Here is a 25827-nt window from a genome sequence, read left to right as displayed (position 1 = left end):
GACTCCCTTCTGTAGATCTGGGGGAACACTTCAGGTGTTACAAACGTTCCCCTGCTGTCTTCCAGTGTCCCACTGAACCTGAGGTGAAAACAGCTTGCTGGCCTCTGTGATTCTAATCATCTTGACCTCTTGTCCGTGCAGCATCCTGTGGCGCTACGCTAAGACTGGAAACTGGGTATACCCTGTGTTTGCCGCCCTCAGCCCACTGGGTATCACCGTCTTCCTCTCGGCCAATTCCCTCCTGGTTGTCGGCATCTACCTGCTCGGAGAGAAGATCAATCAGTGGAGATGGGGTCAGTGGGTCCCCCTCAGTTCACAGAGCCCCTTCTTTCTTATCTGTCCTCCACTAACCCCCAAAACCGAAGGAAAACTTAATCCAGATCAGAAGACCACACGGCCAACTGCCTTTGTTCATAGGGCTAAAGTGGGTCCTGTGAAAGCCGGCAGAACAAAAGCCTGATGCAAACCAGCATTCCCTCAGAGAACTCCAAGTAACTCCCCTCTTCCTTCAAATAATACATCAGCACTCGGGAGGCAGAGGCAGGCGGATCGCTGTGAGTTCGAGGCCAGCCTGGTCTACAAAGTGAGTCCAGGACAGCCAAGGCTACAAAGAGAAACTCTGTCTCAAAAAACTTTAGGACTCAAAGAACAAAGTGGTATTCCCCCAGCATGACGGGAGGTTTCATGAAGGACTTTACTCACTCCAGTGAGGGCTTAAGGAACATGAACTCTTAAAAATGTATTCCTTTTGCCCACACAAAAATGTGACTCTCTAGCCAGGTGGTGGTGGCGCACGCCTTTAATCCCAGCGCTCAGGAGGCAGAGGCAGGTGGATTGCTGTGAGCTCGAGGCCAGCCTGGTCTTCTGGTCTTCAGAGTGAGTCCAGGACAGCCAAGACTACACAGAGAAACCCTATCTTGAAACCCCCTCCCCAAAAAAGTGACTCTCACTCTAAGCTATAAGACATAGTTTATTCTGTGACAAATATGAATGAACATGACCCCAGAAACATGGATTCAGGTTGCCCCAAATGACATATACACATAGTCACAGAACAAAGGGCAATCAAAAAGCAATGCATTTAACCAAATACTTACACACTGATGGAGACAGCAGGTGGGGGAGGGGCATGAGCTACAGCAAAATGGGGAAAACTCCGCTTTAGGTTTCAGATATTATCTGATGATGTTTAGCTTTGGGGATAGTGGGAGGCAATAGTCTGCTAAGTTAATCCAATCTGAAGGTTCTGTGTGACAATAGAAAGGATGAGGATAGACCAGATACCAATGTCGGCACAAACGGCTATTAAAGGGAGTGAAGACATCCCAGGATAATTTTGGTACAACATTCCTGGAATTTGGGGGTGATGTCTTATGTTTTAACTCTGCAAAGAGACACACAGAAATTCCACCTTGGTTTGTATATAAACATCTCCCTCCATTCAGCCACCAGCAGTTTTGTGCCATTGAAACAGAAAGGGCATCTCTAGGCCATCCTGTGAGTTCATAGAAAGCATAAATTTGTGGGTGCAAAAAGCAGGCAGTCAGTCCCCAGGGGCCCAGAGTGAGGAGAGGCAGACACTTCAGAGAAAGATGTTCAACTTGGATTTGTCACACTTACTTCTCTTGGAAGCTTTAGTTCATGAAAATCTTAAGGAGGCATTTTCTGGGAAAGCAAATATTTAAAATGAGATGCTATAAGCAAACTAACTTAAATCTAAACAAAAACAAAAACAAAAACAAAAAAGCCAATCTTTTAAAATCAATATTTCAAACCCAGGATTCCAATCCACAGGGAATTCACATGGGGCAGGGGGTAGATGTCAAATGTTGTGGGTACCTGAATTTCTGGGTAAAGATTTCCTTTTTTTTCCTCTATTTATCATCTATCTATCTATCTATCTATCTATCTATCTATCTATCTATCATCTATTTATTGTCTTTTTTAAAGATAGGGCTTCTCTGTGTAGCCCCGGTTGTCCTGGGACTCACTCTGTAGACAGGGCTGGTCTCAAACTTAAGAGATCCCCCCACCTGTGTCTCCCCAGTGTTGGGATTAAAGGTGTGTGCCACCACACATGGTTAAGATTTCTGATGACTTTCAAAAATCTGAGTTTTTTTTTTTTTTTTTTTTTTTTTTAAGGAAAACAGGTGGGAGGAAGGGAAGGAAAGGGAACTAATCCGTTGGGTAGAAGTGCAGATAAAGAAAACTCAATTACGGAGATTATCAAGAACAGTGGATTTTTAAATCAGCTGTGTTAAGTTTGATGCTGATTGATGTTTTAAGTTATTTCTTTACAAGAGTGAATGTTAAACACCTTGAATTAAAACAAAACAAAACAAAAAGTCACTCCCCAATTCTAGGGAATCCAACACCCTCTTGCCTCTAAGAGCATTTGCAAACACATGGTACACACAAGGTTACACATAACCATACACATATAAGTACAAATAACAAATACATTTTAATAAAATAAAATCTTTTTGTACTTATTATTCTTCAAATGCCCACAGCAGCAAGCTACTAATAGGCCCCACCACTGCCCACTGTGTCCAATTTTTCTCACAGCTGGGTCTCAGTGAGTAAGCAAGACAACATCAATATACAAGTTCGTAATTACCAAGAGAGTACGTATAATGTGCAAGATGGAGCTTAGTACAGACAATGATACTTCCCCAGGTCTGCATTTCTGAGAAAAAGAAAAGAAAACAGATGAAAAGCCTCACATTGCAGCAGAATAGATTAGGAGTTACGTCCTGAACAAATTATCATTCATTGCAAAGAACCAAATGATTAGAGGAGGCAGGGAATGCAATGTGGGTGAGCCATGGTTGACACACACCTAACAATGCTCCTGCTTGAGATGCTGAGGCGAGATGAATCGCAAGTCAAGGGCCAACCCAAGCTACTGTCTCAAAGAGGAGAAACTAGATCCCTCAGAATTTCAGTGACAGCTTATGCTTTTAAGTGACTAAAGCCCAACAGAACCATCTATGTGCACCCAGACCCTTATTCTCTTCTTATACTCTATGGCTTTCCCAAGCTTACAGAAGAATGGCCGGGTCCTCAAAATACACAGATTCCAGTACTCGACTCCTATCTTGATGTGTTTTCATCCTCTTCCGAGCTTCTTCCTTCCCCTCCCTCTACATTAGCATTGCTTCTGGCCTCCATGGACTTATGCCCCTACCCTATTCCCAGCCTTTGCCTGGCTCAATATTTACTCATTTATTTCAACTTACCTCCTCTAAGATGGCTGTGCTGATCTGTCCAGGTTGGACTCAGTGTCCTTTCCAACTTGTCCATGGCCTTCCTCTATCTTTTAACTACTAGACCTATCATTTTGGCATTACTACTTTTGCTATAGCTTTAGGGATTTGTCTTTGCAGGAGGCCTTGAGCTTCTTAAGGGTTAAGATGCCTTAGCTATCTTCGAATTCTCATTTCTGCTAGCTCTCCCAATGACCCTATCAGAGCAGATGGTTTCATATAAGGGGTAAGGGGGTGTTTTTTTTTCTAGGTAGGAAGTGAGAATTCTTACCAAGGTGTCCTGGAAATAGCAGTCAAGAAAGTAGCTCTAACAGTTGTAGAATGAGACATCAGACCAGGAGTTTGATGTATAGGCAGGGTGAAGAGGTGGTGTGCCCGTTGAAGAACTGTTGGAGAAAGGGGTGCATGTTGAGGCAAGTAATGGAAAGCAGTCAAGAACACTGAAATAGCCACTTTGATTTGCGCTTTTCCAAGAATGTCCATTGAAACCCAGCAAATACTCTTCACAATCTCAACTCCACATCTCAGATGAATGTAGTTGTAGATATACAATTGTCAGTATTTGGGAACACATTTGTTTTTAATACTTTGTCTTGTATTCTGATTATAGGAGTCATAAAACCATGTAGATTAAAGCACTGTCTTTGCCACACCAGAAGATGAAAATTACATATTAGTCTTAAACTCTCTCATATATGAAAGAGGATGAAGAAAAGACTAGAGTAAATCCGGGTCGAATCTAACTCTCTGGCTGACAACTAGCAGACTTTCTCCACAGTGAAGCATTCCTGTCAACCAAAAAGCACTATAGTAGACACTGCTTCCCAGCCAGAGTTTGAAATCCACTTTGTAGACTTCATTTATATAGGATAGATGGCCTATTCATATGTTGGCAGTTTCTATGCAATAGAAACATGGTCAGAGATAAATTTTAAAGACACAGCAAGCCTGGGAAGTGCTCAACTCTGTGAGAATGCAGAACTAAAAAGCCATCTCATGTCTCTATGTGCTAGAAGCAAGAAGAAAAACACTACTTCTGAGCTATTCACAGCATGTAATTATATTATGTGATGACTCTTGAGTCTTCCACACAGAACTGTGTAGGATGATGCTTTCTCCATGTTGGTGAGTATATTAGTCAGCTCTTCATTGCTGTAATGAAACACCTAAGACTGTTAATGTTAAGAAGCAGAAAATTTTTATGTACCTCACAATTTGGGAGGAGGCTCTATTGATTTGGCTTCAAGTGAAGGTAGAAGGTTGCAGATCATAGGCATCTTTTTAAAGATCAGGGAAGTTAACACATCTCACACTACAAAGGAAGTAATTGATGGGCTCAAAGCCAAGGCAACTACCAGCCCTACGAGAATTTCTCCATAACCCCAATAACCTAAAAATCTCCCACTATGCTCCACCTCCCAAAAGTCCCTTGACCTCCCAACAACACCACCCTGAGGTTAAGCATGTAATCACAGTGGATGCTTGGTACTAATTCAAGCCACTCCCACCCCAGAACAATTTCCTAACACTCCACCTAGCTGCTTAAGTTTGTATGGAGACCAGTCTGATGTAGAGGAAGGAGACATCCTCCTCTCCCAACAGAGCTCTAGCCATCATTTCTATGTCTCTCTGAGTCTTCATATCCTTCTGTTTCCTAAACAAAAATGGGGGCACTGGACCTGAGGAGAGAGGTTATGATTATGGTCATAAGCACGAAGTGAAGCTTGGGAAACACACGGATAGGGAGAACTTTAGAATGCCAAGAGAGCGCAGAGCAAACACATTTGAGAAATGTATATTGATCAAGTCTTTGAACGTGAAGGAAGCAGCTTGCTACTTAGTTGACAGAGGAACATTAAAAGGTTAAAGCTGCGATTGAACTCAGAGCAAGGAGAAGACTTACTAGGCAGGGCATGGTGGTGTACACTTTTCTATCCCAGCACTGTGAGCATAAATAGGCAGGCCAGCCAATGCTACACAGTGAGACTTTGTCTCAAAAATATCAGAGAGAGAGAGAGAGGAAGATGGAAAAAGAGAAGGAAGAGGAGGAAAGAAAGAGGAAGGAAGGAAGAAGAAAGAAGAGAAAGTTAAACAGAAAAAGCAACAACAACCAGAGAAGATTTACTGGGAGTTGGTGTGATTCACATAAAAATGAAAAATGAAGAGAATTAAAGAATGCACTAGGAAGCCTGCAGGGCTCAGTAGATACTAAAGTGTTGCTGAAGTGATGGCAACAATCTGGGCTGAGGAGAAGGATGCATGCAAGGATGTCATAAGGGCCTTGGGATCAGGAGATGGTATCTTAAGGAAATTAAGGTGACTGAGAGACCACAAGCAGGACTTCAAGATACCAGTCACCAGGGCAGAGAGATGGCTCTGTGGCTAAGAGCACTCCCTGCTTTTCCAGAGGACCAAGGTTCGATTCCCAGCACCCACATGGTGCAGCTGTGATACCTGCCCCAGGAAATCCAGTACCCTCTTCTGGCTTCTGGGAGCACTGTACACACATGGTATACAGTATGCATAAAATAAAAATAAATAAAAACTTAAAAATAGAAAACAAAGCCCAGTCACCATAGGCTCTGAAGACTAAAGCAAATAGGAGATCCATAATTTATACTATTTTTCATATGTTTGTTTGAGTTTACTTTTAGCAGAGCTGGAATTGAAGGCAGGGACTGGCACACCCTACCTCTGAGCTATATTCCCAGATATAATGTATATTGGTCAAAAATAGAAGTGTTGGAGGCAGCAGTCTGAAGGATGGACTCAGCCTGGAATTTTTTTAATGTATTTGTTTGTGTTTGAATTAGCATACAATGCCCTATGTTTCACTGTGGCATTTTCATACATCCTTGTTTGTGTTGATCCTCCTTGTCACTTCCTTGCCACCCTCTGTCACCCCTGGCTGCACCCTTCCCTCACCAGCATTCCACTTCCGGCTTCCATGTCATGCGTGTTCTATTACTCTCTTCCCTTTCTTAGAACCTTCCTTTCCCTTTTCATCATCCCTCTTCTGATTTCAACACCTATGCCCACTCTCAAACACCCCACACGTGTATAAGACTAGAGACTAGGATCTACACATGAAAATGTGGGCTTGTATTTCTGAGTGGAGGTCACCTCACTCAATATAATTTACAGATCCACCTATTTTCTGGAAGTTTTCTTCTCTTCTTTTCTTTTATAACAACTGAATAGCATTCCATTGTGCATTTGCACCACATTTTCATTATCAATTCATCTGTTGATGAGCAGCTAAATGCTCCCATTTTCTAACTTGTGATGAGAATGTCAACCAGCATGGGTACCCAAGTATTACAATGATAAAATAGGGTCTTTTTTGTAAACGCCCAGATGTGGTACAGTGGATCATATGATAGTTATATTTTTAGAATTGTTTTGTTGTTACTGAGAAGGCACCATACTGGTTTTCATAATGGTGACACCAGTTCATACTCCCATTAGAGGTGAACGAGGGTTCCTTTCCCCTGCATTCTAACCAGCATTTGTTGTCAGTTGTTTCTTTGACCATAGTCATTCTGGCTGGAATGAAATAGAATTGTAGTTTATTTTTCTTTTTCCTTCATGGCTAAGGATGTTGAGCAATTTTTAAAATTGAGAACTGTCTGGTTCATTAGCCTACTTGTGAATTGATAGCTCTGTTTCTGGATGGGGGAGTTAATTTTTTGAGTTCTTTATATATTCCAGATACTAACCCAGCCGAAGCATGGCCAGCCATGGCTTTCTCCCACTCTGTGGGCTGTCTGCTCACTTACTTGCTATCTGCTGCTGTGTGCTGGAGTCTGGAGCATGAGAGCTCTGCAGAAGCAGACCAGAACTACGCCAGCTCTGATTCCCACAGGGAGGAAGAGACTACGCTAAGAGAAAAATTCAAAAAGAGCTGATAACATTTGGCAATGGCATGATGGATAAGGAGCTACGGAGAGGCTATCAATGTGAAGGCTTGTGCCAGCATCAGTGGTCGTGAAATATGGAGATAACAGCTTGTTGGCTGAATGGAACACATTCTAGAAATGTCACACTAGGGTTTCAACAGAACAATGATCCTATAATGTGCTTACCCAAAACAAATCCTGTGCCAGTTCTGATATAAACTGGTTTGGGAGAAGCCATGGAAGGCTCCAATTTAGGGGATGTTCACTCCTCTACTTCCTCTCTAATTTGATGCAGTCTCTTTGTCTCTGTCTTCAAATCTCTGCATTTTCCTGGGAATGTTAGCAGCACATAGCACTCATCCAAAGCAGCAGCAATTGGTGGCTGGTTTGAGAGTGACAGGCAGACCATAGCATCATTGGCTAACCACATACTAACCCCTAAAACCGATAGCACCATTGACTAACCATATACTGACCCTCCAAGATTGATAGCATCACTGCCTAACCACATACTGACCTCCAAGATAGGAGACTAGCTTGCTTCTTGTCTTTGTGGCAGTAATGGCTGTTTATCAGAGTTCTTCTCTTGTTGAGAAAAAGTTTGACTACCCACTGCCCATCAGGGTGAGTTCTCTACCCACTCAAGAACTCCAGTTAGGAAGACCTGTGTCTGATATGTCTCTTTGTCTGTTTGTACAGGTGCCACAGTGAAGCCATGGGTGAAGAAGAAGTGACCTCACACTATTTTCCAAGAGCCATGGAAGAAAAAACATAGAACTAGTTATATTTCTATTATTCTCAGAATTATTTCTTTTTTGATCAGTGCTGGAATGGCATGGGAAGATAGGAAAGATGGAGAATTTATGCATAATTTAATACAGGGTATGAAGGGAGCTTCCCTTGGGATCGGTTGGTTTTCTGAGAGGCTGACAGACAATTCCTGACATCTCAGAATCTGTTGCAGTTGTCTGACCTCCATGAGGATTTTGTTTTTGACCAAGAACAAAGAAAGAAGCTTGTGTAAACTCACTGCTGGATCATTTGGAGGATGGATGTGGGGACAGGAACATAGAGACAGACAATCACATAACCCTCAATGGGTAGAGTGAAGACCCAGATGACATGTTGCATATCTCAAAATCATTGCCAAGTTGGAGTAGCCAGGCACAGGGGCATTCCCAGGAAGATGGCTTGGGCTGCAGAGTGAGAAAAAAGCAAAGGAAAGAAAGAAAAGTTGCTGTCACAATGAACACCATGGCCTCTACTCGCAGATTTCCCAATACCCAGTACTGGCCCATTTTTCAATAGTGCCAGCTTTTCTAGAAACTAAGTACCTTTAATAAGCTAGTTGTTTTCAGTGATATCTCGCCTATTTTCCCTTGATTTAGAAGTATAATGAAATAAAAGCTACTGAAGTTGTCTGTCTGTCTGTCTGCAGGTACAACCCCAAATTCACTAGGGCAGCTAGACTAACATAACAGAGGGTGGTAAGTCCACCCACGCTTTTTCGGTGCTAACGTTTGGGGCAGGGATTAGCAGTTAAGATGGAACATAACGAGCTGTGAGTGGCTCTTCCATTTGAACACAGATTTGGATGGAGGCATGGATGAGTTCTTGAGAAATCAATGTGTGTACCATATGCAAAGGAGACATAGCTGGGGACAAGGGTAAACGTGAAAGGGCTGAGCTTGCTCCTATACAAACTACTGTACTATACAACTGTGATAGGGTACCTCGACTCGCAAGAACTCATGAACCCTTTCACGTTCCTGGGGTTTTTACGTCCATTTCTGTCATTGCTGCATGCTCACTTTACATAGAACTGGGCCTTATAAGAGCAATTCCTCCTAAAAGTAGATCATGTATTTTAAACATATTTACCTCCCAAGAACCTCCCCTCTCTTTCACTTGTGCAACTCCTTCTCCTTCCACCAGCTTCCCCTCTGATATCATCTCCCCCCCCCCACCCCCACATGTGCATGGCTCCATGTATCTACATGTAATCTAGAATCCACATAAACTGCATTCCTCTGTGGCCTTTGCTCCAGTTCCTGCCTCCGGGTTCCGGCCCTGCCTTGAATTCTACACTGACTCCCTCAGTACCTGATTTCCAGGAAACAATGGACCTTTACCTGGAAGTAGAAGCAAAATAAACCCTTTCCTCCCCATGTCGCTTTTGGTCATGGTGTTTTATCACAGCAGTAGAAGCCTTAAGACCAGGAGAGAAGACCATCATATTCAGAATGGCCACAATTAGTAGACAGGCTCCTATGAAAATATAGCCATATGCGATCAAACCCTGTGCCAAGCCTGCCTCTGTGCAGTCCCTCAGGAGGGCAGACAGTGAGCACTAAGCCTGCCTCCATGTTGTCCTTTGTGGGTCTGTGAGTACTGGGGCCACCTCTGTAGTAGCCCTTATGTGAGCGGACCGAGGCTTGTTGTTATACAGACCACGCCAGACTGTAGCTAAGACAAGGCTTCTGCCTCATACAAGTCTTCTGTGTAGGTGTCCCGAGGGCCAAGTCACAGTAGATTTGTTACACTCACTTCCCAGTTGAGCTATGCATGGAGGGACTGTCACCTCTAAAGCTGCCTAGTAGCTTTTTAAAATGGCATTTTGCCTCAGGTCCTGTCAGGTGCCAAGAGGAGAGGATTTTGTTGGCAAACCCTCCCTCTCCCTTTCCCACTATTGTAGCTACTGCATGCCTCTCCCCTGTCTGGTGTTTAAATATCTACTGCTATTGTGGATGGTTTGATGTGAATTTTCTGAGTTTCTCTCTTTATAGTTTTTAAAATTGTGTGTGTGCGTGTGCGTGTGCGTGCGCGTGCGCGTGCGCATGCGCGTGCGATCACGAGTGCAAATAAGTGAAGTGTCAGCAGAGGGGGGATGGAGTTGGAGTTAGGAGTGGCTAGAACCCACCTGACTGAAAACTGAACTTGAGCCTTCTGCAAGCGAAGTGTATGCTCCTAACCAACCACTGCGCCATCCCAGCACCCATCTCGTACCATGATTGCTCTTAAGAAGTTTTTCCGCCAACGAAATGAAGCAATTCAGGCCAAGGCTAAAGTATAAAGGCAGGTTTATTGAGAGGCAGCTCCCGGCAAGTTCACCGATCTCACAGGTGGAGGTCAATAAAGACATGAGCCTGGGCTAAAGCAAGGGCGTTCTATGGGTTTTGGGCACAGGGTGATGACACAGGAGCTGGGAGCTGGGATTATGCCCGTATAAGATTAAAAAGCTGAGCCCCTGAGAGGCCACTCGTGGGTCAGTAGCTGGAAACGCAGAGGTGGGGAGAGATGTTAGTCTGGAGGTTTCTCCTTGTGGGCGGAGTTGGGGGAAGAAGAGCAAGCGGAGTGTCTTAGCTTGTGCAGAAGATGCGCAGGGGCTCCAACCAAACAGCTCTCACCATTATGCTCATTTTACCTCTTGGAGTTTCTAGCCATGGCTGTTATCTGCCACTGTCCTTTTAGGGTCACCTTCTGAGAACAGACTGATCAGTGTCTGGTGGGAAAGCATGACTGAGTCTTCTAAGCTCACGTGGTTTGGGCTGTGGCACGCTGGTGGAGTGTACCTTGGCTTCCCGACCTAAGGTTATATAGTAGAGGCTGGATAAAAACGGACACCAAAAAGACCACCAGGGTTAGAGAAGTACAGATGAGGGAAGTCGTCTGTATTTTGAGCACGCATCCCAAGGAAAGACTACCAGAGAAGGGCAAGTACCAAGGATCCTGTTTTGTGTTTTCTTTCTCACTGAGGGAGGACTATGAGCTTCCAGCCTTTTTCTTTTTCTTCTTCTTCTTTTCTTTTTCTTTTTCTTTTTCCCCCTCTTGGAATGGGAGTTCTGTCTCCCGCTCACACTTGTTGCTGTTCTTAACTCCCTGGGGGCACCAGCCCAGGAGCAGTTGTCAGGGCGAAACTCCCCGAATGTGAAGCTCACAGGGGATCGCCCACATTTTCCACACCCTGAAAATGACCTGTGCTGCATTCTTCTCAGGGCATATAGCATGCACACTTCTGTCCCAGTGGAGCCCAGCTCTATTTGTGGCTTTACTGTCCTGGCACCAGATTAAACCTTGACAGCAGTGTGGCGGGCCACTGTGCAATTCTGTTCTGACACCAGAAATACCTCAGCCGGGTATCCCACTGGGCACATGCATAATAAGCAGACAGGTGCTCCTTGGAGCTGGTGTAGTTAAATTACGAGCAGCAAAGACACTTATACTGAATGCTGAGTAAACATTCACGAGAAGACATAGAGCATTTGCTGCCTGCAGTGCTATGTTAGGGGCCTTAGTGGGTACAATAGGATAATAACTAGCCAAGTGATGCCAGCAGTCACATTTGAACAGTGAAATTCTTAATCAATCCCATTTTAGCCTTACAATACTAGATATATGGAAAGTGTATTGGGTCCCATTTTACAATAAATTAAACTGACCTCCTGCTAGTGGTGTGCTGGTATATGTTTAATGACCAACAACAAATTAAGCTCCTGCTTCATGATGTTGGCTCCTTTCTGTGGGATAAACACTCCCCTCAGCCATCCTGTTTAAGCTCCCAAGGTGCTACCAAAATTGGCAAGAGATGTGCTCAACCCTTTGGTCCCAGAGGGCCTGTTTCCAGCAGGCTTCTGCATCCAGAGGGGGTTGGGTGGGACAGAAAGGGTAGACTGCAGGTCCAAGTTCACACAGATAGCCAATTTCCCAGCCTGCTTCCTTCCCTTTTCATTGCCGAGCAAAATGGCAATGCTATTAAAGAGAAGACTGATCTCACCTTGCAGTGCTAGACAGGATAAAGTGCTCAAGTGGCCCCCAGAGTGGTTAGGGACCTTTATCCAGGCTGAGAGAGAACACCACCCTCTCATCCCCCAGACCCACAGCTGATTGGCCCATACCCAAGCTATGTCTCCAGGTCACTTTCACAGGGAAACCTTTTCTGCCATCCAGGAAATGCTACCCTTCCCTTCTAAGCATCACATTCACCCCCTCTTCCTTCCAAACAGTCATACGTTCCACAAGCTATTTTAAGCAACTCTGCACCTACTCGCCTGATGTATTTCTCATAACAGGAAGCCAGTTTCATATACAGTAATCCTCAAGCACGTTGAGGTACATGTGAGGACCGTGAATCGGCTGAGGGAAAAGCGGGGATGCCAGGTCACCCCCAAATCCCTGAGACCTGAGCCTTTGGTCCCATTCCAAGGCTGAGACTCAGAATCTCAACTTATTTCATAGCCAAGCGGCCTTGTTTTCCTTCCTCATGCAGTTGGTGGTGCCTTTTTAATTTTTTTTTTTTTTTTTTTGATAAAGGATTTTGAGTAGGCAGCTAAGCCAGTCAGCTGTTTATTTATAGCTGCAGATTTTCAATGCTGTATAAATTAGAAATCATTGCTGAATGAGGCCCGCGCCCACTCACACGCGCAGGGCCCCTATCTGTGAGTCCTCTCACACAGTTTGACTGTACACAGTCTAAAACGGGAGAAAATGACATGCTCCGAGTCAAATGACAGAGTCACAGCTAAACGGCGAAGCAGAAAACCAGCAATTATTTTTCCTTGGCACAATATGGGAGGTACGACAGGTGCAATTATCCAATATTATTTAACAGCACCGGCTTGTGGTATATGGAGAAAATAAAGGTTTCCGTGTCTTGGAGAGGAAAAAGAAAGAGAGAGGGGGAAAGAACCTGCCTTGCAGCTCCTGTTTTCATGGATTAAGCTGTGTTATGTAAATTGCAGTGGGCCAGGATTCTAAAACAAGAAAGAAGAACCACCTGGCTCCAGGGCCTCCCTCAGGCCCTAGAGGCCTGCAAGCAGCCCTGTTACTACTAGGGATTTCTGAGGAATGACCCCAGACCAGGGGCAAGGAATGAACACCCATTCCCCTGAAGACTGGGGCTCTGGGGTGTGTGTGTGTGTGTGTGTGTGTGTGTGTGTGTGTGTGTGTGTGTGTGTGTGTGTGTGAATTTACTTCTGTCTCTTTAAGGAGACGTGTCCTACCTTTGACTCCCTCTGACAATGAAACAGTGATGAAGTCCAAGAGGCCCACAGACACCTCTCCTGTTTGGGTAGCATGTAAAATGTCCCCATAAGCTCCTGCATTTGAACACTTGGTCTCCAGCGGCTGGTTCTGCTTTGGAAGGCTGTGAAACCTTTACCGGGAAACTTGCTGGAGGAAGTGAGTCATGTGGGGGGGGTGGGGGGGGTGGACTTCGGGGTTTGATGGCCTGGTCCCACTTCCTGTTGGAAATCTGTTTCCTGACTACTGGTGCACCACACTCTGGTCATGGCCATTCCCCCTACCTTCTTATAAGACAAAATAAAGCCTTCCTCCCTAGAATTGACTTTTGTCTGGTAGTTGGTGATAGCTACTTCCTTCTCTTCAGCCTCTACTTTCCAGTTGTCCCTTTCTCGGCCTTCTCTTTAGCTAATTCATCTGGAGCCACCACTGATCTCTCAGAGGGCCATTCCTAGGCTTTCCTGAAGACTCTTTGGATGAGCCTTCCAGGCTTCTGGCCCTCTGAATACGTGTAGTCCCAGCCAGTCACACACAGTGTTCCATGGCTTTTTCTACTTGGTGGAAAATAGGATAGGGTACTGAAAACAACTCTACCTCGGGCCCTGACTGTTAGCATACAGGCGGTCCCACTCGCCTCATTTCAGGGTGCCAGCAACTTCTGACATCACCAGCCACCACTGCCAGATGAGCTGCCAGATGTGTGCTGGATATTAAGGACCAGTCCACCTAGCACTCTGTCACTCTATTTCTCTTAGTCTCTCAGTTTCTCTCAGTCTCTCTGTCTCTCAGTCTCTTTCTCTCTCTCTGTCATGGGTGCCATCCTCTCTCTCCCCTTCCCCTTTCCCCACAATAGACCTCCTTTATAGCAAATCTGTTGTGGTGGCAAATTATTATAACACTGACAAGAACTGAATCTCAATTCCGACTCCATGATTACAGTCTGTATTGAAGCTAAAGAAAACAATTTGCTTCCCTGAGCCTTTATTCCTTGTCTGTGCAGATAATAGTGTAATACCTTCCAAGATTAGATAAAATAAGATTATAACATCTTGTCACACTTTTAATCCCAGCACTGGAGGCATAAATAGGCAGATTTGAGTTTAAGGTCAATCTGACCTATATAAGGAGTTCTAGGCCAGCCATGACTACATAGTGAGCCTCCCCCTTCTCTCTCTCAAAAAAAAAGTTTTATATATATATATATATATATATATATATATATATATATATATATATATATATTAGCAAGCTTTAAATGGTGGGTCCAAGTACCTGGTCTCTAAGATCCCATTGTGGGGCTGGAGAGATGACTCACAGGTTAAGAGTACTGACTGCTTTTCCAGAGGTCCTGAGTTCAATTCCCAGCAACCATATGGTGGCTCACAACCATCTATAATGAGACCTGGTGCTCTCTTCTAGTGGGCAATCACACATGCAGGCAGAGTGATGTATACATAATAAATAAAATAAATCTTTTAAGATCCCATCCTGCCCCACTCATGGCAAATATCTGAGGAAAAGGTCCATGTCTACATTTGTTCCCAACAAAGCCTAGCTTTATACCAGCATAAAACAGTGGCTCTATAAACAGATTGAGGGTCACACAGAATTTCTTCATCTCATTGTCTTCTCTACCCAATGCCTCCCCAAAAGCTGTGACCACTCCCTGGCACTACAGACAACCACCTCATGTAAGATCTGTAAGATACTCTTCATCAGTGACCTTCCGGTATTTCTTTCAAACCAATGAACAAATTACAATTTCCTGTGACCTGGTTACAAATGGAGGGGGTCAAGGAGAGGATGGGATGCAAGATGGATTTTTATTTTTAAAAACATGAAGGGCCTTCACCATAAGGATTTCTTGTGTGACTTTTTTTTTTTTTCTGGGGAGATGTGAACAAATGTCCTCTCACCCAGAGAGGGAACCAAGGATAAGCCAAGGAAACAACTCCACCAAAGTCTAGCTGGTAGAGGAATTTTAATTCAGAACATGGCAAGAGATCCAAAGACCTTCTAGATCCATGTGATCCATCTGGAATGCAGGCATGCTGGGTGGTAGTGGCATACACCTTTAATCCAGAAGACAGAAGTAAGCAGATATCTGGGTTCAAGGCCAGCCTGGTAAAGAGTAAGTTTCAGGTAAAGAAAAGCTTAGGTCCAGGTGTGGTGGTACACAACTTTAATCCCAGACAATGAAGGTAAAGTTAGTTTGTAGAGAAAGCACCCTTATTTTTGAAAGTCATGTCTAATTGAGTGGCAAAGTGACAAATCAGAGAAAATTTTGACAGAATAAGATATGTCCAACTCTCAGGAGAAGAAAGAGGAAAAGGTAGCTACTTAAGGGAGAAGCACAGAAAATGAGGAGGAGAGGAAGCAGTTTTACAGACAGATTGAAGAGAAAACAAACTAGACACAGGTGAAGACAGAACAAGCCAGATAAAGAGAAGGAGCAAGAAGATTAGAACAGATTGCTCAAGTTAGTTTGAGGCCAAGCAGAGCAATTCAGAGGCTGAGGTTGGGCTGGGTGGAGCCAGATTGAGTAAGTCAGCTGAGAGAGGAGTTTGAGCCAGAACAGCTGAGTTGAACCAGCCAGCAAGAGCTCAGAAAGAACAAGAAAGGGTGAGCTTATTAAACAGTAAGTCTCAGAGGCTGAACACACTCTAGGCCTAGATTAGATTGTACAGAGGCTAGAGGCTTCCAGGACTAGGCCTAGGTTAGCAGATGGAGGCAGTACTCCTCTGAGGTGGCATCTAAATCAGGCAAATAAAAGATGCTTTTACACTAGCTTGGTGAACCAAGGAATTTACTGGAGTTACTTACAGCAGCATAGAAGACTCAAAGGCAGCAGCAGCATCACAGAAAAGCCCACCCCAGCAAGGACAACAACTCATGAAAGCTACAACTTTGGAGCCCCCTGGATGGTGTGCAGGCAGTACAATAGGTTGGAGAGTCTCTCTCTCCAGCAGTTCTTATTGCTTGTGTAACTTTGAGGAAAGACTTCAGGGGTCTTGTAAATTTCAGGGACTCCTTAGCCTTGTGAGTTTTGTTTACCTCCTCTTTCTTTTGTTTGTTGTTTGTTTTGTTTTTTTAAGATAGGGCTTCTCTGTATAGCCCTGGTTGTCCTGGATGCTTGTAGACCAGGATGACCTCGAACTCACAGAGATTCACCTGCCTCTGCCTCCCTGATTACAGGCATGTGCCACTTACTGTCCAGCTCAGAGTTTAAGAGTACTGGCTGTTCTTCCAAAGATCCTGAGTTCAATTCCCAGCAACCACCTGGTGGCTCATAACCATCTATAATGAGATCTGGTGCCCTCTTCTGGCCTGCTGGATCACATGCAGACAGAATGCCTCCTCTTAATGAGCCTTCCCCAATTCAGAACTTTGTGACCTTTAAATTCAGAGGAAATGGCTACCCAACAGGATTGCTTGCAGGTGGAATGCACCAGAACAACTAGATGGTCTTGCTTACACAGAGGATCCTGTAGAGTGCAAGATTTCTTAAGAAGAGATAGAAAGAGAAGATCAAAGACAAATCTTTTTATGTACGAACTGGGATAGAGAAATGCCTCAGTTAAGCTCCTGCCATGCAGGCACAAGAACCTGAATTTAGATCCCTAGTTCCCATATAGAAATCTGCGTGTGGCGGCACACGCCTATAATCAAAGCCCAGGGGACAGGGAAACAGAAGGATCTCGGAGCATGTTGACCAGGTCAGCTCCCAAATCCACAAGCTCCAGGTTCAGTGAGAGACTATCTCAAATGAAAGAGAGTGACTGCAAGAGACTCCTCATGTCAACCTCTGACCTCCACATACATTCACACACAAACACAAAAGAGCTCATTTCATGTACGTGGCTGTTCACGTCTATTGCTTAGGCCATATCTAGTGTGGTTCTGTTGCATCGTTTCCAGCAGGATCTCATTAGCATGGTCTGATTCTATGGGAGTTGAGGATGAAAGGCCTCTGTTCTTACTGCCAGACCATATATCTTGCTAATGTTAAGAGAAGAAAATAAAAACCTTTACCAGAGGTGAAGCCTTCCATTCTCTATGGAGAAACAACTTGAGTTTGCAACTGTGTCCTATTGATTTAAAGTCATGCCTGGTTAATTGTTACCTGGTTCCCGAGTAAGTTGCAACACAGGGGAGCAAAACTTTAGAGAGTGAAAATGGCCATTTGTGAGGGAGGGGGGGAAAGGAGGGCATGAAAGAAATAAGCTGTAAATTCCAAGGGCAAACCTTACAACTCTTCATCATAGTAATTGCCAAGATATGGTAGCCTACGTATACCCTCCTCTTCCCAAGAGAGCTGAGTGATAATTACAGTACCCAAAAATGGCACTGGCCTGTAGCCTTGGCAGCTGATGGGTCAACAGAATAATGCGTCCTCTTAGAAGTGTAGACAGAAAAGGCAAAACTGTCTTATGCTGTTGGAGTCCCAAGTGTTGATGATCTGGCTTAGTTTATAGGGATTTAACCTTGCATCATGGCTAGAGAGAGAATTGGTGTTGGCTTATCAGCATTCTTAGGGAGAAGAGACACAGAGCAAAGAAAGCTGACTCCATTGGCTTCTGTGGATCCCGAGGCAACACTGGACTTTCCCATGGTCGTTCTTCCCAAATACCCACCTTATTGACCAATCAGATATGAAGGATGGACACTGTGCTTCTTGTAGGGAAGGGGGTTATCATCACAAATTCCTTCAAAGCCTACAGCCTTCTGCGTGGCACCTGTGGAATACATGTTTGGTACCCAGTCAAATTTAAGTAGCATGTTCATTGACTCATAAAGGCATTAAAATTCAGCTCTAGGTCCATCTGGCCCACATGCTCCAGTAGTTTCCAACAGCATCGTTCAATCGCTCCTGAGAGATACTCTCCGAAATAAGTTTTTCCATCAGGTCTCAGAAGAAATGCACATGCAACAAAAGCAAACATGCCCGTACATAACTGAAATAGAACTTTCATAAAGTCATATTCTCTGTAAAACGTATGTGGCGCCCCCTATATTTTCCATCAGTTTTTTATCTTCTGTTATTTAAACTCTGCAACCATTGCTGGTTTTCTAATCCAATCAGTGTTATAGAAATAATGTATTTTACAATACAACACTAATTGCAGTGATAGGGTTCAACTTAGTTCAGTGTTGAGCCACCTGGCACTCTACTGCTCTCTCATGCACTCACTCATTCATCAACTCATTATGAAATGCCTGTTCTATTTATAGCCATGGCTGACTGCCTCTCGTGGTTGCTTAGGGACTCGGTGTCCTCTCCCTGAGCCATGTGCATTGGGGTTGAAGGTTCACATCAGTTCCTCCAGGAAGAGGCGGAGCTCAGTCTGGGTTGCCTACCTTGCACCTGCAGCTGCTCTAGCACTCCGGCACCTCCGAGATGTTGACAGGCTCTCCATGTCTGCTTCCACACAAGAACCTCGGGACTGCACGCTGAAGCCTCAGCCCGGCCCAAGCAGACAGATTCTATTACACTTCGGGGATTTGTTCACATTCAGCATGAAATTTTATGAAGAACTGAATGATGAAATTAGATGATGTTAAGTTAGGAAAATAAACCGCCTGGGTTTTACTCGGCTGGGAATCTGCTATGTGATCTTGGGGGAATTGGGGGGTGGGTGAGGGGGGAGGAGAGATTGAGACATGCTTTTGCATGTAAAAACTTCTAAGTATACCTAAAAGGCAATTGTGTTGTCATTTTATGTATGGTACTAACTTAACATTGTCAACTTACAAAATCCACTTGGTTAAATCCAATTCTCTCTGTTGTACAATAGAGTGTGTTGGTGTTTGCCTCTGCCAGGTGCTTTCTGCCACTGCAACCTTTGACTGTCCCCTCCTTACATTGCCACACTAAAAGGGAATAAGACAAGAAAACCACAGGCCACCAAGACTGCCATCACTTTCCCTACTGAGAAGTATGCATTTCGGTGTAGCGGTCAAATCAAGAGAAAGAAAGGACCCATGGCAAAATGGCTTTGGGGCATACAGAGAACTCTCAGTCCATGGGGAGCCATGTAAGACAAGAACCAGTCCTCTGACAGCACAGTTGCTCTCTCTTGAGAAATGTGTTCCAAGGCCTGCAGTGGATATCTGAAACATTTGGGCTACTACTACCCAAATAGACACACTGTTTTCTTCTGTGCATGCACACTTGTGGTGAAGTTTAATAAATCAGCCACAGTGGGTGATCAACCATCATAATACTAATAAAATAGGACAATGTAGAAATGGACTATAGTAAGATTCACTAAAACCTTATAGGCTAGGTTGTTTATTTCTGGAACTTTCTGTTTTCTGGTTTGGGATGGTAGTTATGGCTAAATAAATGAAACTTTAGAAGTGAAACAAAGGCAAGAGAAGACCAATGTACTATGCTGAAAGGAACTCACACACGCCCTAAGCGGGGCTTAATGGAAATTTCTCACGCACACAAACCTTGGCTCTGTAAGTGCTTACTGATGAAGAGATTGAAAGTGTAAGTCCCTGGGGGGGGGGCACCAAGAACTCTGAATTATTCATGGTCTAGTGTGTTACATGCAAAAAAAGGACAACTCACTCTCCTTCTGTGGTTGATGCGGAGGGTCTGCAGCTCTTGGATGTTGCCTGACTGCCCCTTGCCTGCCGCTTTCAACACCCATCATTTCACTGTGCCCTCCTCATAGAGTCATTCTTGAAAGACCTGTTAAGTACCAGTCAGTGGGCTTGGTGGCTGTCATTATATTAGCATCGAATGGTCCTGGCAAATATTTCATTAAAATGTTATCATCCCTAAGTCCGATCCCATTTGCAGTATGAGTTACTTACAGTCACAATACCTTAGAAGAGCATGGCTGTTGACTGTTTCAGGTCTTTAGAGCTACTGTAGCAAACTGCCTCTCACTGGGTACCTTAAACACCACGGAGGTGTATTCCCTCACAGTTGTGGAGGTTAGTGGTTTTATGTGTCAGTGACATCAGTTTTGAGTCCCTTTGGAAGGCTGTGAAGAAGAACCCTTCCTTCTGGTGGCTCCCAGTGGCTCTTGTTTAATCATAGCAACAGTACGATCTCTGCTTCCTTACCTTACAGAGAATCTGGACTCCAGGCCCAAGTGTCCCTCTCTTTTCCCATAAAAATTCCAGTCGTTGGATGAATGTGATGTTTACTCCAAGCCCACCATGATTCACTTCACCTGAGAAGTCTTAATTCCGACCAAGCTCCCTTTCTGGTGGTCTAGGAGACTGTAAACACAGGAGGATACTATCCAGCTCAATGTAATTAGACCTTTTTTTTTTCCTTTCAAATCTTTTAAGCCAATATGTGACAGCTGCTCCTTTAGTGGAAACAGTACCATTGTGGAAGACTGCTTTTCTGAACCCAAGCAATCTTAACAAGTAAGTTAGGGCCAGTGATACAACTCAGCAAGGCACTCTTGTGTGTGTCTCACCTGTGTGAGACCTCAGTGCCATCAAAGAGAAAAAGTGGGCTAAACGGACATCAAGGACAGCCTGGAAAAGGAAACTCAGAGCTCCTGAGACTGCCTATGGTTTGAATGTGTCCCCCAAGAGTTCATGTGTTAGAAAATGAACCCCAAGATGTCCATGCTAATGGCAGTCTTTTGGCAGGTAATTGGACAGGATGAGGTCATGAGTCACACAGCCTTCATGATGACTTTATAGTTAGATTAAGACTGAAAAGCCCATGTCTGTGAGCTCACTAGTGGACGTACGCCGCCATATTAAGATGTGGCACAGGGCCCTCCCCAGAGGCTGTAAAGATGTAAAAATGCTACATTTCGAGATTTCCCAGACTCCAGAACCTTGACGCCAATTCTCCTTTAGACCTGAGCCAGTGTGTTATCCTGTCACGGCAGCCCTGTAGTGGACACTTCTCCCAGCCTTCCTTGCATATGAGCAGCCAGTAAGGAGCTTACAGAAATGCAACTTCCCAGACACACACGCTGGCCCAAGTTCTGGGATTCTGAGTTTGTCTGCACTATGAATCCTGAACTGGGTATTTTCAAACCCTATCACATAGCTCTAATATGCACTCAAGGTTAGACTCCCCCTGATGGATGAGAGTCCTGCTGTAGCTGTCCTTTAAAAGGCAGCAACTAAGTCCCCAAGCCACTGGCTGCTTTCCTTGCAGCCTTGAGCAGCCAGTGGCAAGCTGGATGAGCAATTGAGAGAGCAGGTGGCAGAACTGGCTACCCAGCCTCTTTGGGTACACAGTAGAGGTGAGTGTGAGGCATAGCATGGGTCCAAGCCCTGGCAGAGGTTTGGAAGCATCGATAGAGATTCTTGGTCAAGACATCTCACACCTCCCTATAGGCACGAACCAATATGCTTTCCTAGTGGCGAGTGCCAGGCTGCGGGCGCCATGGTGGTGTCACCTGTGGGAATACGAATACATCTGGCTTCCATCAACACTTCCCTGGGCCTCCAGCCTGCATATTTGAGATTTGCCAGACTCAGCCATCACACGAGCCTATTTCTTGAATGAACCTGCCTGGAGACGTGCACGAATCTGATTGGCCCCATTTCTCCGCAGAGCCCTGACTAATACACTCCAGAAGCTTTGCTCCTTGGCCTACCCCCCTCCTCTCAGTCTGCTTCATGCCTGCTCTGTACCCACACTCCCTCTCTCATCCCACTCACTATCATTTGCCTGCAGTCCCTGTGACTCATAGGCCTATAATAATCCTCCAGCTTTCGCTTGCCAAGCTCCGTGTCTCTCTCTCTCTCTCTCTCTCTCTCTCTCTCTCTCTCTCCATTCAAGAGTCTACCCAGATTCCACATCATCCAATCAAGGGAAGAGCAGTCTGTCCTTCCTAGAATGAACCCAATCAGCGGAACAGAGTTAACAAAGAGAAAGTGACTACACAGGTGCTTTCTGGAAATTAATTTCTGAGACGGTCCCACACGTGACCGTAAGAGAATTTTGAGTTCCAAAAAGCCATAGAGACTGCTTGCTTCACAAGACACTTTGTCCCTGCCCCACAGCCTTGTGTCAGTCTTTTCGTCCATAGTGGCTAATGCCACTCATAAGCCTGTGGTCCTGGGCATGGCTTTCGGAAAGGAGTGCTAAAAGCCATTGTTCTGTAAAGATGATGGGCTGCAAAGACAAGCGTCTGCCACCACCCTACTCACAGGACTGCTTACCTTTGAGTGAGGCAGCCAGGGAGAGTCAGAGAAAACTCTGAAGAAATGCAAATCCTTTTGATGGTGGGCCATCACCATGGTGGCTTCACCATAGGATCCGGGGCCTATGATAAGCTCAGTGTGAGCACTTCCTAACATCCACAGCAAGGAGCACAGTTGTGTCTGGAGGTCCATGAACCTGACCTGTGTTCATAGTCAGGAAACTCAGTTCAGAGGACGTTAGTAGTTGGAGGGAGAAGAGTAGCTATGGCCGAAGCACTGCAGACACTGCAAAAGATGACCAACCAGATGCTGTAGATTGTGAGGGACTTGGACACCTCCCCTTCCTCTCAAACACCAGGAGGAGCTCTTGTAGTGCAGCAGCCATCAAAGAGGCACACTCTCAGAAGGTAGCCATGCTGCAGAGCATGTGACCTTGGGGCCCCTCCAAGGAGCTACTGTCCTGACCATCCCGAATGGCTTGAGGAAAGAGTGATGTCAAAAAAAAAAAAAAAAAAAAAAAAAAAAAAAAAAAAAAAAAGCCAGAATTACTCAGTTCACTTTATGCAGGCTCCTAAAATGCCAAGGTGAAAGAATGTAGACTTTCTAAGCACTCTAAATCCAATTAGTTCCATCTCTACAGCACTTAGAGCTCTGGGTGACTCAGCTCTGCAGGGTTTGGTTTCTTATGCAAATTGGGAGCATGGTGCCTGCTTTCTGCTGGTCACTGGGAGATGGATAACAGTAACAGGAGACCCACTCTCAGAACTCGCACGATTACATTTAGTTCCTACTCCATGCTCCTCATCCAAGGGCTCCATCAATGCAATAAGGGATTTTATTGGTTGTAACTTGCAAGCCTGGTAGATTTGGTGTTAAATCCCAGTACACGAAGGAACAACTGTTGACACCAGGAGTAATATGTGGATGGGAGGAAAGAAACCTCGCTTAGTATTATCCCCCATTCATCAAATCAGCAAGATCTCAGATCGCATCACATCATATATCCAAATTGGATAAAAATAAGGAAAGATGGAAACAACAAATATTATGGGCTCCAGCAGTCTGAGATTCTAGTGGGTTTTCACCGAGCACTAAATTTTCAGTAATTAACACAGCTCTAGTAGGCTTACCTAAAGGGAAGTAGCTCACTGCCACATCCTGCCTCTTCCCACCCAACATATGGACAAAGTTTCCAGGCGGCTCCTGCATCACAGTGCTCCAGAAATAAATTCAAACAGCAATTAACAAAAGACAAGGAGGAGGCCCCCCCTTGCCCAGCCTTTGGAGATGGAATATTTACAGCACGTTCGTTTAGCTTCAATCTCTCATTTTATATGAAGATGCCCTGGCAGGATGTTTTTTAAATTGTTGCATAAATTTAACAAGGAGGAGGGAAGTTGCCTCTCCACCTTCGTGTGTGTGTGTGTGTGTGTGTGTGTGTGTATGTGTGTGTGTCTCCTTCTGGGCTTCAATTGTGTTTTTCTTTTCTTTTCTTTCCAAGCCTACATGAGAAGATGAGAGCCCTCTGGTGGCTGAATTAACTTCATTTCTTAGAAGCGTAGCAAGACATTATCTTGAGTTGTGAAATTCCTATACCTTGCTTTCATTAGCAAATCTACTTTGTTAGTGGTTGATTCAGTGGTATCACACCTTTGATTTGTTTGATGCCCATCCTCTGCATAGGCAAATAGTCGAGGCACCTTCCGAAAAAGTAAAACTGCCATTTTAGTAATGAATTCCCAGATGTTTATCTAACAATATTTATTGGGTATTTGTAAAAAGTCTGACACCAACTAGGTATAGGAAAAAAATATGAGGAACTTTAAGTAACATCTGCCCTTGAGAACCTTATGTTAGAGGACGACAGAAAAGAACGGCCCTGAGGTTTTAAAAGATATGGTTTTTCTATAAAACCAACCTGTTTATCAAGTGAGTAAATATTCCTTTTTTAAAGAATATTTTTATTTATCTTATGTGCATTGGTGTTGTGCCTACGTGAATGACTATGTGAGGCTGTCAGATTCCTCCAGCTGGAGTTGCAGACAGTTGTGAGCTGCCATGTGGGTTGTGGGAATTGAAGCTGGGTCCTGTGGGAAAGCTGTCAGTGCTCTTAACCACTAAGCCCTCTCTCTCCCATCCCAAGTAAATATTTTTATCAGAGCTACGCTTCCAGGATCTCTGCCTTCCATCATTTTCCTACTCTCCAATCTAACTATGCACGGTTTACAACTTGTAAGTTACTTACTTCCATCCCAGTTGACATAGGCTTAATTTACTCCAAGCACCACCATTTCAGATCCTTCCAACATATACCTTTAACTTTTGGGTTTTGACATTAGTTTTGAGTATCTGCAATGGACTGTTCCCCAGAGATTCATGTTTGGAAATGTCCCTTGTCTAATGATACTAAGAAGTAATGGGACCATAAAAACATGCGGTCTGATGGGAAGTGAAGCCGTGGGGGCTAACGGACCGGTGTCCTTCTGTAGAGAACTAGGCTAGTTCCTGTGTGCAGATCTCATCATCCTTCTGTTTTATCTTGCTGGCATGCCTCCTCTTGGCACAGGCATGCTTGTCCTTCCACTCTTTCACATTGTGACCCAGCGAAAAGCCTGGTCAGAAGCTGAGCAGACACCACGCACCTGGAGCCCCGTGGTCAGTACAGCACACACTGTAGAACTCAGAATGTATAATAGTGACTACATTAGAAATGCTTTTTGTTTTCTTGCTTGTTTGTTTTACCTCCATAAACCATAGTTCACCCAGTTCCCTTCTTCCAAGCAACTATATGTTCACATGAGTTGAGTGTACTGAAAGAGGTACTCGTAGGCTCTTTTAAAAATGATAACATGTTGTCGTTTTGGTCTAACCTTTTTCTTTCAATGTACATTGCTGAAAATTCTAACTCAGTGTAAAACAGGCTATTTCTTCCTTTTAAAAGAACTATATAGAAGTCTATTATTTACTACCATAATTTATTTAATCAGTTCCCTGTTGGTGGAAATTAGACCATCTTCAATTGTTTACTATTACAAGTTGGCACAGCAGTGAATATTTTCATACTGACATCATTTTGCACACAAGCCAGAATATACTTAGAATAATTCCTAGAAGTGGGATTGCTGGAGCAGAGGGATGTGTATATTTTTACTTTTGACAGTTACTGCCAAATTATCCTTCAGAGAGGCTTTATCAGAGTCTAGCCGTCCTGACAGAATGTGGGGTTCTGATTTCAAAAATCAACAGCAATATAGTTGTAAGTCTGCTTTATCTTTACCAATCCCATGGGAGGAAACAGAATCCCAATAGAGTTTTAACTTAAATTATTCTTATTTTGATTTTGAAGTTAAACATCACATAAGAATATTTTTAAAGTATTAAGCTATGTCTTCATATTTATTTATAATCATTTTTTGGCAGTGCTGGAAAAATAATCCAGGGCTTCACATATGCAAGGCAAGCACATATCAAAAGCCCTGCCACTGAGTTACATACACATC

At 44.2% G+C, this 25827-nt stretch overlaps 1 protein-coding gene across 3 annotated transcripts in view; it reads left to right on the top strand.

The window, feature by feature from the left end:
* Adtrp (androgen dependent TFPI regulating protein) overlaps positions 1–8053 on the top strand; it is a 90694-nt gene extending 82641 nt beyond the window's left edge. For all 3 annotated transcript variants that reach the window (XM_051170454.1, XM_051170462.1, XM_051170446.1), the window contains 2 exons: positions 142–293; positions 7868–8053. In XM_051170454.1, the coding sequence (XP_051026411.1) occupies positions 142–293; positions 7868–7902 (187 nt within the window). In that variant the 3' untranslated portion in view covers positions 7903–8053. The remainder of the gene's footprint in view (positions 1–141; positions 294–7867) is intronic.
* Positions 8054–25827: the final 17774 nt, after the last annotated feature.

This window comes from Acomys russatus, chromosome 3 (assembly GCF_903995435.1).
Source record: "Acomys russatus chromosome 3, mAcoRus1.1, whole genome shotgun sequence".
Classification (NCBI taxonomy): domain Eukaryota; kingdom Metazoa; phylum Chordata; class Mammalia; order Rodentia; family Muridae; genus Acomys; species Acomys russatus.
This window is presented reverse-complemented; position numbering and strand designations above follow the sequence as displayed.